The following is a 19,949-nucleotide window of genomic DNA, read 5'->3' on the forward strand; positions in this document are numbered from 1 at the left end:
ACGTTACTAAATAACCAAGAGATCACTGAAGAAATCAGAGGAAATCAAAAAATACCTAGAGACAAATGACAATGATAACACAACGATCCAAAACCTATGGGATGCAGCAAAAGCAGTTCTAAGAGGGAAGTTTATAGCTATACAAGCCTACCTCAAGAAACAAGAAAATCTCAAAGAAACAATCTAACGTTACACCTAAAGGAACTAGAGAAAGAAGAACAAACAAAACCCAAAGTTAGCAGAAGGAAAGAAATCATAAAGATCAGAGCAGAAATAAATGAAATGGAAACAAAGAAAAGAACAACAAAGATCAATAAAACTAAAAGCTGGTTTCTTGAGAAGATAAACAAAATTGATAAACCATTAGCCAGACTCATCAAGAAAAAGAGGGAGAGGACTCAAATCAATAAAATTAGAAATGAAAAAGGAGAACTTACAACAGACATGGCAGAAATACAAAGCATCCTAAGAGATTACTACAAGCAACTCTATGCCTAATAAAATGGACAACCTAGAAGAAATGGACAAGTTCTTAGAAAAGTATAACCTTCCAAGACTGAACCAGGAAGAAATAGAAAATATGAACAGACCAATCACAAGCACTGAAATTGAAACTGTGATTAAAAATCTTCCAACAAACAAAAGTCCAGGACCAGATGGCTTCACAGGTGAATTCTATCAAACATTTAGATAAAGCTAACACCCATCCTTCTCAAACTCTTCCAAAAAATTGCAGAGGAAGGAACATTCCCAAACTCATTCTATGAGGCAACCATCACCCTGATACCAAAACCAGACAAAGATACTACAAAAAAAGAAAATTACAGACCAATATCACTGATGAATATAGATGCAAAAATCCTCAACATAATACTAGCAAACAGAATCCAACAACACATTACAAGGATCATACACCATGATCAAGTGGGATTTATCCCAGAGATGCAAGGATTCTTCAATATAGGCAAATCAGTGTGATACACCATATTAACAAATTGAAGAATAAAAATCATATGATCATCTCAATAGATGCAGAAAAAGCTTTTGACAAAATTCAACACCCATTTATGATAAAAACTCTCCAGAAAGTGGGCATAGAGGGAACCTACTTCAACATAATAAAGGCCATATACGACAAACCCACAGCAAACATCATTCTCAATGGTGAAAAACTGAAAGCATTTCCTCTACGATCAGGTACAAGACAAGGATGTTCACTCTCACCACTATTATTCAACATAGTTTTGGAAGTCCTAGCCGTGGCAATCAGAGAAGAAAAAGAAATAAAAGGAATCCAAATTGGAAAAGAAGAAGTAAAACTGTCAGTGTTTGCAGATGACATGATACTATACATAGAGAATCCTAAAGATGCCACCAGAAAACTACTAGAGCTAATCAATTAATTTGGTAAAGCTGGAGGATACAAAATTAATGCACAGAAATCTCTTGCATTCCTATACACTAATGATGAAAAATCTGAAAGAGAAATTAAAGAAACACTTCCATTTACCATTGCAACAAAAAGAATAAAATACCTAGGAATAAACCTACCTAAGGAGACAAAAGACCTGTATGCAGAATAGTATAAGACACTGATGAATGAAATTAAAGATGATACCAACAGATGGAGAGATATACCACATTCCTGGATTGGAAGAATCAATATTGTGAAAAGGACTGTACTACCCAAAGCAATCTACAGATTCAATGCAATCCCTATCAAACTACCAATGGCATTGTTTACAGAACTAGAACAAAAAATCTTAATATTTGTATGGAGACACAGAAGACCCCGAATAGCCAAAGCAGTCTTGAGTGAAAAAAACAGAGAGGGAGGACTCAGACTCCCTCACTTCAGACTATACTACAGAGCTACAGTAATCAAGACAATATGGTACTGGCACAAAAACAGAAATATAGATCAATGGAACAGGATAGGAAGCCCAGAGATAAACCCACGCACCTATGGTCAACTAATCTATGACAAAGGAGTCAGGAGTATACAATGGAGAAAAAACAGTCTCTTCAATAAGTGGTGCTGGGAAAACTGGACAGCTACATGTAAAAGAATGAAATTAGCACACTCCCTAACACCATACACAAAAATAAACTCAAAATGGGTTAGAGACCTAAATGTAAGACCGGACACTGTAAAACTCTTAGAGGAAAACGTAGGAAGAACACTCTTTGACATAAATCACAGCAAGATATTTTTTGATCCACCTCCTAGAATAATGGAAATAAAAACAAAAATAAACAAATGGGACCTAATTAAACTTAAAAGCTTTTGCACAGCAAAGGAAACCATAAACAAGACGAAAAGAGAACCCTCAGAATGGGAGAAAATATTTGCAAATGAATCATCGGACAAAGCATTAATCTCCAAAATATACAAGCAGCTCATGTAGCTCAATACCAAAAAAACAAACAACCCAATCCAAAAATGGGCAGAAGAGCTAAATAGACATTTCTCCAAAGAAGACATACAGATTGCCAACAAACACATGAAAGGATGCTCAACATCACTAATCATTACAGAAATGCAGATCAAAACTACAGTGAGGTATCACCTCACACCAGTCAGAATTGCCATCATCAGAAAATCTACAAACAATAAATGCTGGAGAAGGTGTGGAGAAAGGGGAACCCTCTTGCACTGTTGGTGGGAATGTAAATTGATACAGCCACTATGGAGAACAGTATGGAGGTTCCTTAAAGAACTAAAAATAGAATTACCATATGACCCAGCAATCCCACTACTGGACATATACCCAGAGAAAACCATAATTCAAAAAGACACATGTACCCCAATGTTCATTGCAGCACTATTTACAATAGCCAGGTCATGGAAGCAACCTAAATTCCCATCACCAGATGGATAAAGAAGATGTGGTACATATATACAATGGAATATTACTCAGCCATAAAAAGGAACGAACTTGGGTCATTTGTAGAGATGTGGATGCATCTAGAGACTGTCATACAGAGTGAAGTAAGTCAGAAAGAGAAAAAGAAATATCGTATATTAACGCATATATGTAGATCCTAGAAAATGGTACAGATGAACCAGTTTCCACAGCAGAGATTGAGACACAGATGTAGAGAACAAACGTGTGCACACCAAGGAGGGAAAGCGGCAGGAGGTGGGGGTTGTGGTGTGATGAATTGGGAGACTGGGATTGACATGTATATACTGATGTGTATAAAATTGATGACTAATAAGAAAAAAAATTAAAAACATAAAAAAAAGATATTATAATGGTAATATTTAGTAGAGGATATTTACCAATTGAAAAGAAAGAAGTTAATGTGGAAAAGAAGACAAGAATTCATCACAACAAGCACTCAGAATATTTTGCACCTTTGAGGATTAAGAGGTACAAACTACTACATACAAAATAAATAAGGTACAAGGATATATTGTACAGCACGGGGAATATAGCCAATATTTTATAATAACTTTAAATGGAGTATAACTATAAAGATAATGAATCACTGTCTTGTACACCTGAAACTATATACTCTTGTAAATCAACTATACTTCAATTTAAAAAAAAGAATATTTTACAGCTTTCAGTTTGGACCTGTTTTTTTTTTTTTTTTTTTTCATGATGAAGTATTTAGTTTTAGGTTCACAACAAAATTGAGAGGAAGGTACAGAGATTTCCCATATACTCCCTACCCCCACACATGCATAACCTTTCCCATTATCAACATCACTCACCAAAATGACACGTTTGTTACGAAGAATGAACGTACACTGACACATCAAAATCACCCAAAGTCCATAGTTTACCATAGGTTTCACTCTTTGTGGTGTGCATTCCATAGCTTTGGACAAATGTATAATGACTTATATTCATCATGATAGTATACAGAGTATTTTCACTGACTTAAAAATCCTCTGTGTTCTGCCTAGTCATCACTACCCCTACCTCCACCCCTGGTGACCACTGATCTTTTTATTATCTCCATAGTTTTGCCTTTTCCAGAATGTCATATAGTTGGAATCATACATTATGTAGCTCTTTCAGACTGGCTTCTTTCACTTAGTAATACGCATTTAAGCCTCCTTCATGTTTTTTCATGGCTTGATAGTTTATTTCTTTTTAGCACTGAATAATATTCCACTGTCTGTATGTACCAAAGTTTATCTATCCATTCACGTACTGAAGGGCATCTTGGTTGCTTCCAAGTTTTTGGCAGTTGTGAATAAAGCCTCTATAAATATCTGTGTGTAGGTTTTTGTGTGAACATAAGTTTTCAGCCTCTTTGGGTAAATACCAAGGACCATGAATGCTAGATGATATGGGAGGAATATATATCGTTTTGTGAGAAACTACCATAATGTAGTGACTGTACCATTTTTGCATTCCCACCAGCAATGAATGAGAGTTCTTGTTGCTCCACATCCCAGCATTTGATGTTGTCAATGTTCCAAATTTTGGCCATTCTAATAAGTGTGTAGGGGTATCTCATTATTGTTTTAATTTCCATTTTCCTGATGACATATGACATGGATCATCTTTTCGTATGCTTATTTACCATCTGTATATCTTCTCTGAGATCCTGTTAAGGTTTTTGGCCCAGTTTTTAATTGGGTTGTTTGTTTTCTTATTGTTGAGCTTTAAGAGTTCTTTGTATATTTTGGATAACAGTCCTTTACCAGATGTGTCTTTTGCAAATGTTTTCTCCCGGTCTGTGGCTTATCTTCTAATTCTTTAGACATTGTCTATTAATTTTAATGAAGTCCAGCTTATCAATTATTTCCTTCATGGATCATGTCTTTGATGTCATATCCAAAAAAGCATCACCACACCCAGGGCCATCTAGGTTTTCTCCTATGTTATATTCTAGGAGTTTTATAGTTTTGCATTTTACATTTAGGTCTGTGATCCATTTTGAGTTAATTTTTATGAGTGGTGCAAAGTCTGTGTCTAGATTCTTTTTTTTTTTTTGCATGTGGATGTCCAGTTGTTCTAGAACCATTTGTTGAAGAGACTGTCTTTGCTCCATTGTATTGCTTTGGTTTCTTTGTGAAAGATCAGATGACTATAGTTATGTGAGTCTGTTTCTGGACTCTGTGTTCCATTCCACTGATCAATTTATCTATGCTTTCATCAATACCACACTGTCTTGATTGCTGTGGGTTTATAGTAAGTCTTGAAGTTGGGTAGTGTTGGTCCTCCTACTTTGTTCTTTTCCTTCAATTTTGTTTTTGCTCTTCTGGGTCTTTTGCCTCTCCATATAAACATTAGAATCATTTTGTCAATATCCACAAAATAATGTGCTGGGATTTTGATTGGGATTGCGTTGTATTTATAGATCAAGTTGGGAAGAACTGACATCTGGACAATATTGAGTCTCCCTCTCCACGAACATGGAATATCTCACCATTTATTTAGTTCTTTGATTTCTTTCATCAAAGTTTTGTAGTTTCTCATATAGATATTGTGCATATTTTGTTAGACTTATATCTAAATATTTCATTTTTAGGTGCTAAGGTAAATGGTTTTGTGTTTTTAATTTCAAATTCCACTTGTTCATTACTAGTATACAAAAAAGCAGTTGACTTCTGTATATTAACTTTGTATCCTGCAGTGTTACTCTAATCACCTATTAGTTCCAGGAGTATTTTGTCAGTTCTTTCAGGTTTTCTGCATAGATCGTCATGTCATCTGTGAACAAAGACATCTTTATGTCTTTTTTCCCAATCTGTATACCTTTTATTTCTTTTCTTGCATTACTGCATTAACAAGGACTTCCAGTATAATGTTGAAAAGGAGTGGTGAGAGGGGATATCCTTACCTTTTATCTGATCTTACTAAGAAAGCTTTGAGTTTCTCACCATTAGCTATCATGTTAGCTGTAGGGTTTTTGTAGATAGTCTTTATCAAGTTGAGAAAGATCCCCTGTATTCCTAGTTTACTGAGAGTTTTTATCATGAATTGGTATTGGTTTTTGTCAAATGCTTGTTCAGCATCTATTAATATGATCATGTGATTTTTCTTTTACAGTCTGTTGATGTGATGGATTATATTGACTGATGTTTGAATGTTGAACCAGCCTTGTATACCTGAGATAATCCCACTTGGTCATGGTATATAATTCTTTTTCTACATTGTTGGATTTGATCTGCTAATACTTTACTGAGGATTTTTGCATCTATGTTCATGAGAGATATAGTCTAGAGTTTTTTTTTCTCTTTATATCTTTGGTTTTGGTATAAGGGTAATGCTGACCTCACAGAATGAGTTAGGAAGTATTTCCTCTGCTTCTCTCTCCTGAATGAGATTGTAGATAAGTGGTATAATCTCTTCTTTAAGTATTTAGTAGAGAACCTGGTGTTTTCAGTAGGTTAAATGAAATAACTCAATCTAAAGTGTCATGTGATTGGCTATATTTTTCATTATCAGTAAGAAGATATAATATTAGATAAAACAAGAAAGAAAAGATATCTTTTTCAAGTTACTAGAAAGAGTTTTCAAAATATCTCAGTAGTGATCTTGAGAAAAAGTATCCATTACTTTTAGCCCATTCTGTCTAGGTTAAGACCAACACAAAAATTTATTGCAGGTTCATAAAACTTTCTTAAGTGATATGTTTCAACTATTTATATTTTATAACAAGAAATCTTTTAGATTTTTAATCAATCTAAAGAAGGAGGGGGGCTTCCCTGGTGGCGCAGTGGTTGAGGGTCTGCCTGCTAGTGCAGGGGACACGGGTTCGAGCCCTGGTCTGGGAAGATCCCACATGCCGCGGAGCAACTAGGCCCGTGAGCCACAATTACTGAGCCTGCGCGTCTGGAGCCTGTGCTCCGCAGTAAGAGAGGCCACGATAGTGAGAGGCCCGCGCACCGCGATGAAGAGTGGCCCCCACTTGCCGCAACTAGAGAAAGCCCTCGCACAGAAACGAAGACCCAACACAGCCATAAATAAATAAATAAATAAATAAATAAATAAATAAATAAACCCAAAGTTTAAAAAAAAAAAAAAAAGGATATCTAGGGAAAGCACCCATATAGCCATTAAAAAAAAAAAAGAAGAAGGAGGGCTCCCCTTACATACTTCTAAAAATTTACATCTTCCCCCAAATCTTCCCTGTAGAGAGTTTCTGAAAATGTGTTGGGGTGGGGGAAAAAAGGAAGTTGGAAAATGATGAACTAGGTAATATTCTCTTTATTGAAATGAATGGTGCAGCTGTGTTCACAATATGTGAGATTATTCAGTTATTTAGAAGAGCCTGATGGACACCCTCCCATTTTCGTGAGGGCTGCCTGCTATTGATATTGTTCTAAGTCAGGGTAACTAGACTGAGCTACCTCTCATCTGTATGGTACCTTCATGTGATTATTAAAAGGCAACCCTGCCACCTGTTGAAAAATTGTTGTAATATGCTGGTTTTGTTGGAAGACACTTTACTGCCCCCTGACAGACATAAGTCATAATAAATCTACAGACTCATGTGAATTGCACCATCTTGTACATGGTGCCGTTGTTCAGTGCCTGGCCTGCACCATCACATGGGGCACTTGCAAGTAGAAGAAGATAATAGAAATCACCATAGCAATATTTGTCTATAACATGAAAATGAGAAACCAGACTCACTGTAGTAACTCCTGGAAAGTCCCTGTTCAGCAAGTTGGTGGTATTGGAATGTTGTGGAGATGGGATGTAGGGTGGGGAGGGTTCTTTCATTGATGGCTTCCATTATTGGGAACAAGAGCTTGGCCATTGCTCTTTATATGTCTTCCAGGCAATTAGAAAGCCTAAAAATTCCAACTACTTAGCCAAATGGAAAAGAGTCTCTGTTTACAGAGAAAACACAAAGCTTGCTTCTTCTCCATCATTGAGCAGGCTGAGTATACTTAGCAGAACTTTTCCACTTAGGGGTCCAAGTTAAGGCTATCAGTGGCTTTTTGCTTGAAATCTAAACATTTTAGAAACATTTTGTAGAGAAAACTATTCACAGGCCCTTTCAAAAAGGAATCAAATAAATAGTTTGGGGGGTTTCCATCTTGGAATTAAGATGTTTATTTAAGAAACTCCAATAAAGCCCTCTTTCAAGCTATGAAAATTATAGTCAGAATCGAGTGGTGGACTGAGGATTCAGGAAATAGCTATTGATTTGTTAGAGAGCTGAGGGCGTGGGGAGTGGCGGGGGGAGGGGAAGGGCCAGGAAAGGAAGCAACTCGAAGAGAAACTTTTGCTGATGATTCTTATTTCCTCCAACTTTGAAAAGCTTTCCACCAACAGCAGAGTTTAAAGCATTCTCACTCCCAGACTAGTCGACCTAGTCAAGAGGTAGTACCCAGCTCAGGCTGTACTTCTCTGAGCAAAGGCATGAGAGTGGGTGGGAGTGACAAATTGGTTGGGAGGCTTAAGTGCAAAAGGGATTTTCAATGAGGGCAGGCAGGGCAATAAGGGAAGGTCCAAAGTCTCATGCCCAAGGGATTGGGCAGAAACCAGGAAAGAATCTGAGGAGAAGAACTGGCAAGAGAGACCCTGATTGGAGAAAGTTGCACTGAAGAAGATTCCAGAAAGATGCCAGAGGTGGAGTCTTTTTATTAAAGCGTGCCCAACAGATGAGCCCAAAGCAGGGAGAGAACCGTGAAAGAAGTCAAACTAAACTGGACACCAACCTGTCTTTTTATTTACTTTTCAAAACCTCCACGGGCAAGAAATCAGAAAGTAGTGAGGAAAACAGTATCAGAAAAGTGCCAGAGAAATGCCTGGTGATGAGTTACAGGGTTACAAAAGACGGCTGAGAGTTCTATACAGAAAAACTGGAAGCATGTGCAAATTGCATTATGATCAAAGTGACAAAGCTGGACGAGCACCTGGAAGTAAATATAGAAGTGTAATAGTTCTGAGGTAGGTTCATTGCAGATCAAAGGCTCTGAATGATTTACAAGGAAAAAAGTAGCTTAGCCAAATGCTGCTGATGACATTTCACGCTTTCTACCTTATGCTTCTAACTATTCTTTGTAAATATAATCCTAAATCAGTGACCCATTTAGGTTGTCTAATAAATGAACACTTTCAGAGTTCCATACTTGCTTGTTTTCTGCATTCATTTCAGTGAAGTAATGGTGAGGAGATTATGTCATTTAGATTTTAGATTTGATCTAAACTATCATTTAGATTTTGTTTTGATTTAGCAATGATATAAACCCTATGGATGTTTAAGAATATCCATAATCCCCAGTTGAGCTTTAGTTATTGTTGTGGTTAATGGGTGGCTTAGTTTACCCATCAGCTGCATGGTCAGGGAAGTAGAAAAGAAACTTCCCATGGAAGGACAAGCTTTTTAAAATTCACAGGGACCTTGCCTATTAGTAGATATGACCCAAAGTGACTTCAGCTCCAACCAGTAAAATGAGTAACTCTCCCCTTTGGGCTTGGGGTGGAGCTGGGTGGAGAGTAAAGATAAAGAAACCAGAAACCTCCTCCCCCTATGTCCACCTTGTGTGGTCGTTAAAGATGAAGTCAATGGCTCTCAACCTTGGCTGCACACTAGAATCACCTGGAACCTTTACAGATCCTGATACCCAGTCCACGCCCCAGAACAGTCAAATCCGAACCGCTTAGGAGGACACCTGGCACCGGTGTGTTGTTTTAAGTTCTGCAGGCTATTCCTGTGTGCCGCCAGGATTACAACTGGATTACAGAAGACAGTGCAGGTCCCTGGCATACTTTTGGTGCCCAGTGAGTGTGAACATCCTTGTCTTTGAATTGTTTCCTGCTCCCCCACCTCTCCCTTTTCTGAACTTGCACAGGTTGATTTTGTAGCAGACTTGGTCTTACAACATGTACCACAGGTGACTTTGCCTCAGAGTTGGAGAATTTGTTTTCTTCCTCCTGTTGAAAAAGACAGAACTCTCTTCTTTTCTCACTTCTAATATACTGTCTCATCACTTATTTCATGCTTTCATCTTCCTTCCAATATTACTTAACTTCTTTTTACCTCTAAGGCCTAGAATCTGTGGATTTAGGAAGAATTCTAACTTCTGTGTCCCTAGGGATTGAATTTAGGCAAACCTTCTCGAGCATATCAGAAGGATCAGGGTGGAAGTAAAGCTTAAGGAATAAAGGGGGTTCCTAAAAATAGAGCACAATTCATCTATTTCAGTTAACAATGCCTTCATGTTTTCTAAGCATTTTTTAACTCAAGCATTTTTAATAAGCTCACTTATGAGTCTTGTTGAAAAATTAATAAAATATACTTGTTTTCATTAAGGGAAGAGATCTTTTGCCATCTTAGGTGGTATTGTTGAAGGAGACAAAAAGGAGTCCAAAACTTGGCAACAGGCTAGATTATTAGTGACATAATGGTCACAGAGGTGCTGGTAGAGCTACATTTTCTTCCTGCAATTAGTATTTTAAGTGCCCACAAATTACATATGAAAGTCCAGATAACCTCCTTACAAAAGGGAAGACTGAAAAATTATGGTCTTTGCAAAATCTTCATTTTTAAGGATTTATAAATGTGTTTTTGTCAATAGGCAAGTGACACGTCCACTTGCTAGTTGTACTTTGAAGGGAGAAATAGTGCTAAACGACGCCAACCTTTATCTATTATGATCAGTTCCAAATGCTGTAAGCAAGTGCAGATATCTGGAGATACACTTGCAACACTTGTGAATTACAGATTTCCTTTCTTCAACAATTTTTAAGAAAATCAAGAAGGCAAAACTCAAGAGGCAGAAGGGAACTCTCTTTAGTAACTTTATTGTTTGAATCTGTAGGCATTTGAAGCAAGACTGTGAGGAGTTTAGCCAAATTGTGTTCATTTGCAGAAAGTCCTACGAGGACTCTAAGGAGAGTACTCACAAGCCAACTCTCAAAATAGGGTTAGAATTCACCTGGGAGGAAGTGGTGTTGGCACCAGGATGCCCACTGAGGCAGTTGTAATAGGTGAATGTAATTCCAGACCTAAAGCTCTTACTGTAAGGATTCAGTGGAAGGAAAAGTGATGTTGTAAAAGAAAAAAAGTCAAGAAACACATCTGATGGACATAAAAATAATAATTACAAACTAAAATTTTATTACAAGACTTCTTGAGAATTTTTAACTCACCTTGATAAGAAAACTAGACAAGGGAACATCTCCTAGAGGGATAACAGACGCCTCAATTTTCATCATGTTTAAATTGATGAGCTAATCAGTTTGAAATGTCATGTAAATTGAAAATGATATGAAATTGAACAAAAGGGAAAAATTAGAAGGAGAAAAATTTGTGCATTACCTATGTAAGAAACTGAATTATGACATAGAAAAATACTATATAGGCAAGTTTCCTGATATAGGTAGAAGGTTAACTATTTGCATTTTTAATTCAATAAGAATATATATTTTAAGATGCTTTGGGGTTCTGATGATTACCAAGACAGATGGCTTTAAATCAGAGCTTGTAATATACTTTTCAGCCCCAAAGCTATTTGGTAGTACTGTCAAGGGAATGTCAGTGTTTGATGCTAATCCAATACTGTCTGGTGTCTTGTGTACTATTGGGTTTTATAAATTCAAGACATCGTACATACAGTTTTTAAAAAAGAAATCTGTAAGAAAGACTTGAAGTTCTTTTCATTCTCAAAGTGCCTTGTGTTGTTGCTTCCCATTTCCCTAGGAAAGTGACAGTATTGGAGGACCCTGATCAGAATATCCACCTGAAGAACTTGTCTCTTCATCAGGCAACCACAGAGGAAGAAGCTCTGAATCTGCTTTTCTTAGGAGACACCAACAGAATGATTGCAGAGGTAATAAGCATTTCTCTGCAAGCTGTTTTTTGCACATTATAAGATATAATAGAATTTTAGGGGCAGCAATGACTTTAAAAATAATCTCATCCCAATTTCATGTTAGGAGAAGGAAACCTAGATCCAGAGAATTGAGGAGATTTTCCCAAGGTCTTCCAGCTAGTTAATGAGCAGGGACAAAAATCTAGTCTTTTTTAGTTTTATATTTTTAAATTTTCTACAAATTGATTTGTTGCTAGTCAGTGACAACTCATCAGAAGTCTTAATTATAGGAATTTTTGCATAATTTTTGAACCTTAAAATACATAGTTCATTCTTCCTAACCTCCAGTCATCCATGTATTGGCATATGTTTACCTATCCATGTATTTTCATGTATTTAGTGAATTAATATTTGTAAAGAATTTAGAATAATGCATGGAACATAGGAAGTGCTCTATGGATTTGCAGCTATTGTTGGCAGATCCAGGAACACTGCCATGGTATGTAGTATAAGTATGTCTCAGCACGTTATTGGGGATATACTTATACTAAAAACTATTTGTTGTTAATCTGACATTCAAACCTAACTGAGCACCTATATTTTACCTGGGAACCATAGTCTGGAGCCAGGATTGACCCAACTCAGTCTTGGGCCCTAACCTCAACCAGTTACTGATTGGAGATGGAGGGTCACAAAGGTCTCATCCAGCGACACTGCAGTGAAAGGAATTAAGTGGTCGCGGTAGTGGTGGTGGTGATGTGGGAACAGTTCCCCAAGTGAACAGCTTACTGTGATCATGGGCACTTTCCTTTTTAAGTCACACTCCCCGCGTTCTGTGTTCTACCTTGTCCCTGATGACAAACAATAGGTGAGGACAGTAAGCTGGGAGGAGAAGTAGTCTGAGAAAGTCTCCCTCAAGTGACTTCTTTTCTGCCTCATTTTCACCCTCTGGAATGCACCACCTTAAATACAAGATAGATAAATGGAAAGAAAAGTCAGGTAGTGAAAGCATGGTGTTGACATCTGTTATTGTGTTGAGACCTTAGTTTTGTTGTTGTTGTTTTACTAGTTCTGCATCAGTACTTTTCAATAGACTAACTTAAATAAGTTGAGCTTAGGTGCCACATATAATATGGATTTAAGGACCCTTAAATTATTATTTTTATTTAAAGAGAGTGGTACATAGTTTTTAATTCAGAATATCTTCTTTTGTTTACAATGTTTTGCATTTGTGTATTGCTTCAACATTTTTGCCCATGCGATCATCCGTGATGCTCTTCTCACAATAATTGAAGAGAAAGGAATAAAGGCAGATTAAGAATTAGGGAGTGTAATAATGAAAGATTTAACATGCCCCACTAAAAAATCCTCCTCCTCCATACACAGTTCAATAAACAGCAAATGGAGCAGTACAGACTAGAGATGGGTCCTGCCCACCAATCGAATATGAAAAAGGAAAAAGGTAGATCCATAAATGCTGTTGGAAAACACGGGGAAACTTGTCCCTGCCTCACTGCTAACCTTCTTCCTGAGGTGACGCATCCCTAGAGGACTCCAGGCCTCATCCTCACAATTACGTCACCTCATCTTTAATGGGTCAGGGAGGGCTCCTGGCCCTGGTTCACTATGACTTCTATTAGCTAAAAACCTTGGCCATTTGCTGTTTTAAAGTTATGCCTTAACTTTAGCCAACTGCATCTTTTCAGACTATTGTAAAGTCTTGAGGACCTTAAGCTTCCTTTGTACAAGCTTATCTGTCATGTCCTATCACCTTACAAAGTTCCAAAAGTCTTTTCCTATTATTTACTGTTGAGTGTTTAACAATAGTATAAATAGCTGAAACATGAAGAAGTCCAATTCTAACAATGTTGGTTATGCATTACTTTAAAAACTTATTCACTTTTTTCCTATGTGAAGCCTGATTTCTTTTAAACCAAATCTGATAAGTTTTGGATGTTTCTGTGCTTGGCTTTTATTTTTTTCTTTGGTAATAGCTGCCATGTTATATCAAGAACCTGCTCAATAGACTTGGCTTTGTTGTAGATGCTTTATATATGTATATATTATTTCTTATTCTTATTTTATAGATGGAAACTAAGGCTCAAAGAGTTAGACTACTTGCCCAAGGTCACACAACTAGTAGGTGGCAGAGCCAGGGTTCAGCTCCAAGTCCGACCGTTTCAGAAGCTTATGTTCTTTCCTTACACCACAGTTCACAAATTCAATAATCAAATTGACATATGTCAGATTTTTCAAGTGAGGATACATTTCTGAATTATTTAAAAAATATAGCAAGTATGTAGCACTTCAGTTTATCTCTTGAATTCATTGAAAGCAAATACATAAAAATATAAATGAAGAGTAACTGTCAATCCCTGGAAATACTTTATTATTCAGTCTCCAGAGAGGCATGTTTTAGATTACAACCGAGCTGTCAGAATGTAATTTGTCAGCACAGAACGAGCTTACCAGGATAAAAAGAACACACTAATCATTTTTTTTAAAAGGCGAGGTTCCCAATTTCCCATTTACATAGAGAAATCCAGAAGTTGCCATGGTAACCAGAAAACATTTGCAAAACAAAGTCTAAATATGGGGACCCAAAGTGGAGAGCTCTTCCCTTTTAAGTTCTCTACTTCTAGCCAGCATTTTAAGGAAAAGTTATTAAAAGTAGCTTTATCCTCTTATTTTTAGAACTCACTCTTAAATAATTTCTGTAATCCTACCAATGTTTTGAATAAAACCTGATTATGTCCTTAGGGTAAATTTTTTCAAAAGTTGATTTGCTGTACCAAAGAGAATAAATATTGTGAAAGCTGAACTGTGGGTGACCCAGTGTCAAAGCCCACCAGTAGCAAGTATAACTTGGTACCTTTTTGTCTTACCATTGAAATGTTGCTCTCAATTAGTCACATCTAATTGAACAAGACATTCTGCATTTGATTGTTAGGCCCTGCACAGTCCCATTGCTGGAACTGTTTGTTCAGCCCTGCCCACGGTCTAGAGCACTCTGTCCCCAAGTATGGCCCAAGGATAACTTGTATTAGGATACTCCATGGTAGTCAAAAGACACAGTTTCCTGGATCCCATATCTGATGGATAGATTCAGAATCTCTGCAGTGGAGCCCAGGAATATGCATTTTAGCATTTTAAATGTGCTCAGTCTAAATTTGGGGGCAGTTTGGGCTTTACCATTAAGAAGCTGGTTGAAACCCACTCCCAGAGAAGTATGTGATCAGGTCCATATTCTGTACCCTCACCAACATCACAGGATTTGAAAGTTCTGCCAATTTGGTAGGAAAAAAAAAAATTTGTTTTAACTTGCATTTTTGATTACCAAATTATTTTATATCTTTATTTGCCATTTGCATTTCTGTTTTTGTTTATGTGCTCTACTTGTTCTTCTCTTGGAGTGTCAGAGTAGGTCTGGTTGATTTGTTGACTCCATGAGGGCTGGCACTTGGTCTTGTTCACATCTGCCGCACCTAGAAACAAAGCCTGATATATAGTAGGAGCTCAGTAAATAATTGTTGAGTGAATGAACGTTAAAGATAACTTTTGCCTTTGTCATATATTTAGCAAACATTTTCCATTTTATGAATTTTCTTTTAGTTTTCATTTATTTTTTTTTAACATAGTCAATCTTTTTATTTTATGGTTTCTCCTTTGGATGCCATGCTTAGAAATGCAATAGCTCACCGATGAGTAATTCTACTTATTAGAAAGTGTTTTGTTTTGAATTGAAATCTGATGCCCCGTTGCATCTACCCCGTTGTTCCCATTTTGGCCTGGGACATGGAAGGGGATGGTCATCATCAGGTTGGAGTGGATTTTATCGGAGGCTTCTGGAGCATGGGGATTTCACCTGGATCTTGACAGAAGCTGTACTGAATTAACAAAATCAGATGATTCCTCTAGGAGCAATCTCCACTGATAAAAGTGCCATTTAACTATTCATTTTAGGGAGTCATAATGTTGCTCAAAGTGAATAATTAGACTAATATGGCCTTCTTTTACAAGCCAATTTGGAGAAGAGAATAATGTTCAGGGTCCTTTCTACCAAAACTTCACAGTAGTGTCTGTTGTAGGTTAAATTGTCTCACCGTGTCAAATTCCTGTGTTGAAGCCCTAACCTCTAGTACCTCAGAGTGATCTTATTGAGAGATGGGGTCTTTACAGAGGTGATCAAGTTAAAATGTGGTCATTAGGTTGGGCCCTAATCCAATATGACTGGTAACCTTATAAAACGGGGAAATTTGGAGACAGACTCATATAGAGAGAGTGTGCCATGTGAACATGAAAACAGTCATCTACAAGCCAAGGAGAGAGACCTGGAACAGATCCTTCCCTTATAACCCTCAGAAGGAATAACCAACCCTGCTAACACCTCCATGTGAGACTTCTAGCCTTCAGAACTGTAAGATAATAAATTTCTATTGTTTAAGCCACCTAGTTTGTTGTACTAGAAAACTAATACGGTGTCCAAATAACCTTGGATGTAATTTCTTATATGATTGGTATCTGGTGTTGCTCTTGACCTTGATGAATTCAGGAGCGATAATATGCTATATATAGTATAACATCTGGAAAGACCCTACAATTCTCAGCTAGCAGCTATTGAAAGACAAGACTGTAGTCCTGTTCAACTCTATTCTCTCAGCATCTGGCAACTACATAGTTGGTCAGTCATTAATTAAAAAAAAATTTTTGTCGAATTAATGTGGAGCAGAAGACCTGGTGATTTCAGGAGAAAAGACCTGCAATCTCAAGCCCAGAATCGGGGGTGATTTTATGGTACACTGTGCCACTTGGTGAGTACAGAGTACATCGCAGATGACTTTGACATTTTAAAATTTAATTTGTGGTGCTTCAGACCTTTTGGAAGACATTACTTTCTAAATAACCAGCCTCCCAACAACATTTACAGGATTTGTAAATTATTTTCCCAGGAGCTATTAGAGGTCTTTCTGCCTAATTCTTTGCTTGAAATAAAAAACATACTAAATGTATCTGAGTTGTGCTGATGCGTTTTGTAAGCTCTCAGACTTTGCACTCTGTCAAACTTTTGGAGTTAGTTGTGTGACCTTGTAGAAGTGCAAAGACAATTGGGAGACAGGCTGTGAGTGGAGTGAGTAGGTTTGTACAGTTACTGAAACAGCTGTCGCTGGACACGTTGTCTAATAACACGAGGACAGCACAGGAAGGAAAGAGCAGCTTTACTGTGTGATTGTGTTTGTTAACAGCTCTCTAAGCCTCGATCTCCTTGTGTAGTGTGTGTGGGAAACAAGAGGATTGGGGTTGCAATTAGTGTTCCAGAATCATATTCCAGCAGACCATTAGAGAGACACTAAATAACACATCCTCACAGATTTTCGTTGGAAAGATATATTAGTTGTATATAATTAGCAAGTATACACCAAGATTTGTGAGCCTGAGAAGAGCAAAATATTTAACAGGGAAAATCCATTTCACACTGCTCTTATTATAATGAGAATAGCATCTTTTATCATTAGGTCCCAATAGGCAGCTAGAAGCCTTAGCAAAAGATGTGTTGACAATTCTAACTTCTCTTATCTACTGTATATATGTTAGTAGGTATAGAAAGAAGGGAACTTAAACTTTGAGCACTTAATATATCCCAAGCATTTTTCTCCCTCTTTTTTATATTTTATATATGAGAAATACACAGTCTTTCTTAACTAGTGATTCTGTCTTATAACATAGTTTGCATTCTGCTCTCATCTAACCTGATTAGTGGCATTGCATGAACCATAAGTTTCAAGTCTAAAACGTTTATTAAAATAAATGAAGTGGTACGGTGCAGCCATTAATAGAATATTAAAATGTACTCACTCCATATACATAATTAGAGAAACACAGTCTTCTTGGCTGTAAAAATTTAGCTCCTGAGTTTCTTCTGATCTTTAAAATTCTGATTTCTGATTAAATAGCAGAAGAAAGTAATTTTTACTCTACTCCCTGCTACTGAAATTCACCAACAACAGCAACAAAAAATGAAAAATAGAAGAGGAAAAGCCATCTTCAGTGAAATAAGGAAATAGCCATAACCTCAAACCTTGAGGAAATCTGCCAAATACTATGAAATTTGAATTACAGTGAGGGAGGTTGCTGAGAGCCAACACATATATCCTCCAACCTCAGGCAGGATATGGTTTCTCCTTAAAGAAAGCGTCACAATTCTTAAATGCAAATCCAATGATCTTCTGGTTAGGGTGGTGAGATCTAAGAACATAGACAAGTATGATAGGGCAATATTATTTAGATATTCATTTTACACTATAGAAGGTAAGTCCAAAGAAGAAACCTTAAAGACAGGCCATTTTTATGGTCAGTGGTCTAGGCTTATGGCCAAGAAAGATGACCTTTGGTGAGTGGGATTCAGGGAGTTTGTGACTTAAGGGGTTTTGCCATCCCAGACCTTTTAGTGAAAAAATTTGAGGAAAGTATGTGCTCTTAAGGCTAAGAATGAAATATGTGCAGAGTAGAGGTACTCAGGACACAAACTGAATTTGAATATTCCCTTACCCATCTCCCAGACTACTCTCTCGGAAAAAGATGCACATGCTCAAAGATAAAATTATCAAAAGGAAAATAGCTAAAGATCTTTCCACGTATATGGAGTGTGGAGGGAAAAGCAACATACATTTGAAGACTCCTTACATTAGGAAGCAAGGCAGTATACTTCATAATCTTAAATATGTTACCTAAAAGCAATCTTTGTTTTTAAAAATAGCTTAAAAATATAGAAAGTTTCAAAGAAAAGATTACAAGACAAGAAAATAAAAGCAAGCTTGAAGAACTCAGAAATGAAAGAGAAGAAGAAAGCCATTATAGTGATGAAAGTGCCGTTAAGAAACAAAAGAGAAGGAAGGAGAAAAGGAGGAGGAGAAGGGAGACAAGAAAGAAGAAGAGGAGGAAATGTGGCTGAAAAATAACTAAGGATATTAAAAATAATGAGAGAAAATGATACCTGGAAAGAGAGCCAAAGGAGAAACCAATTGTGAGTAATTAGAAATCCTGAAGAAGAGTAAGGGCAACAGAAAAAACATGGATAGAGAGTGAGAGAGAGAGAGAAAGAGAGAGAGAGAGAGAAGTTTCCTGAAATCTGGAATTACTTGAATCTGCAGATGAAAAGGCCATGCTGTGTCTAAGAAAAAATTGAAAGAGCTCAACTCCAAGATAAAATCTATTGAAGTTACTAATTTCCAAAGCTAAATAAAGAAGATTATGGACATCCAGTCTGAAAAATGCAAGCCAACTATGAGTGAAGATTAAAAAAAGTTTGCTTTTGGACTTTTCCTTAGCAATATTCAGTGCCAGAAGACAGTGGAACAAGTTCTGAAGCAAGGATATTGTATCCCAATAATTTTATACCCAGCCAAATTTTCAAGTTTTCCTTTAAAAACAAAAACATCAGACAAGTATTTTTAAGCATGTGTGAATCCTGGAAGAAAATGAACTGAGGGATCATTTTTAAAAATTGCTTGACAATCAAGTCTAACCAACTAAGAGATAAATCAAATTAACGAATGTGAGAACCCAGAAACATTACAAAAGGACTGGTGAGAAACATTGAATTTATTTAAATGTAGACATAAAACTAAACAACTGTGTAAAGTAAATATTATAAACCTTGAAAATATAAATAATAATAGATATAACACAAATTTGGAGTTAGAAAGTAGAGGAGGGGTGGTGTTATAAGTGAGCTAATTTCCTTATATTTCAAAGCAAGAAAGGAGTAGAGGGGCTTCCCTGGTGGCGCAGTGGTTGAGAATCTGCCTGCTAATGCAGGGGACACGGGTTCTAGCCCTGGTCTGGGAAGATCCCACATGCCGCAGAGCAACTGGGCCCGTGAGCCACAACTGCTGAGCCTGCGCGTCTGGAGCCTGTGCTCCAAAACAAAAGGCCACGATAGTGAGGCCCACGCACCGCGATGAAGAGTGGCCCCCACTTGCCGTGGCTGGAGGAAGCCCTCGCACAGAAACGAAGACCCAACACAGCCAAAAATAAAAATAAATAAATAAATAAATAATACTTAAAAAAAAAAAAAAAAAAAGATAGGAGTAGCTACTGTCTAAATGTCAACCATGTAGTTAAAATCATGATGACCCAAGTCCTTTAATTCCATGAGTTTTCCTTAATTCTAAAGAGATACTTTTAGAGAAAAGATATACATCTCTTACCA

At 37.0% G+C, this 19,949-nt stretch overlaps 1 protein-coding gene across 1 annotated transcript in view; it reads left to right on the forward strand.

The window, feature by feature from the left end:
• KIF6 (kinesin family member 6) overlaps nucleotides 1-19,949 on the forward strand; it is a 397,162-nt gene that overhangs the window by 103,530 nt on the left and 273,683 nt on the right. Inside the window, exon 6 of the mRNA XM_059937468.1 lies at nucleotides 11,629-11,758. Within this exon, the coding sequence (XP_059793451.1) occupies nucleotides 11,629-11,758 (130 nt within the window). The remainder of the gene's footprint in view (nucleotides 1-11,628; nucleotides 11,759-19,949) is intronic.

The sequence above is a fragment of the Balaenoptera ricei genome, chromosome 11 (assembly GCF_028023285.1).
Source record: "Balaenoptera ricei isolate mBalRic1 chromosome 11, mBalRic1.hap2, whole genome shotgun sequence".
NCBI classification, from domain to species: domain Eukaryota; kingdom Metazoa; phylum Chordata; class Mammalia; order Artiodactyla; family Balaenopteridae; genus Balaenoptera; species Balaenoptera ricei.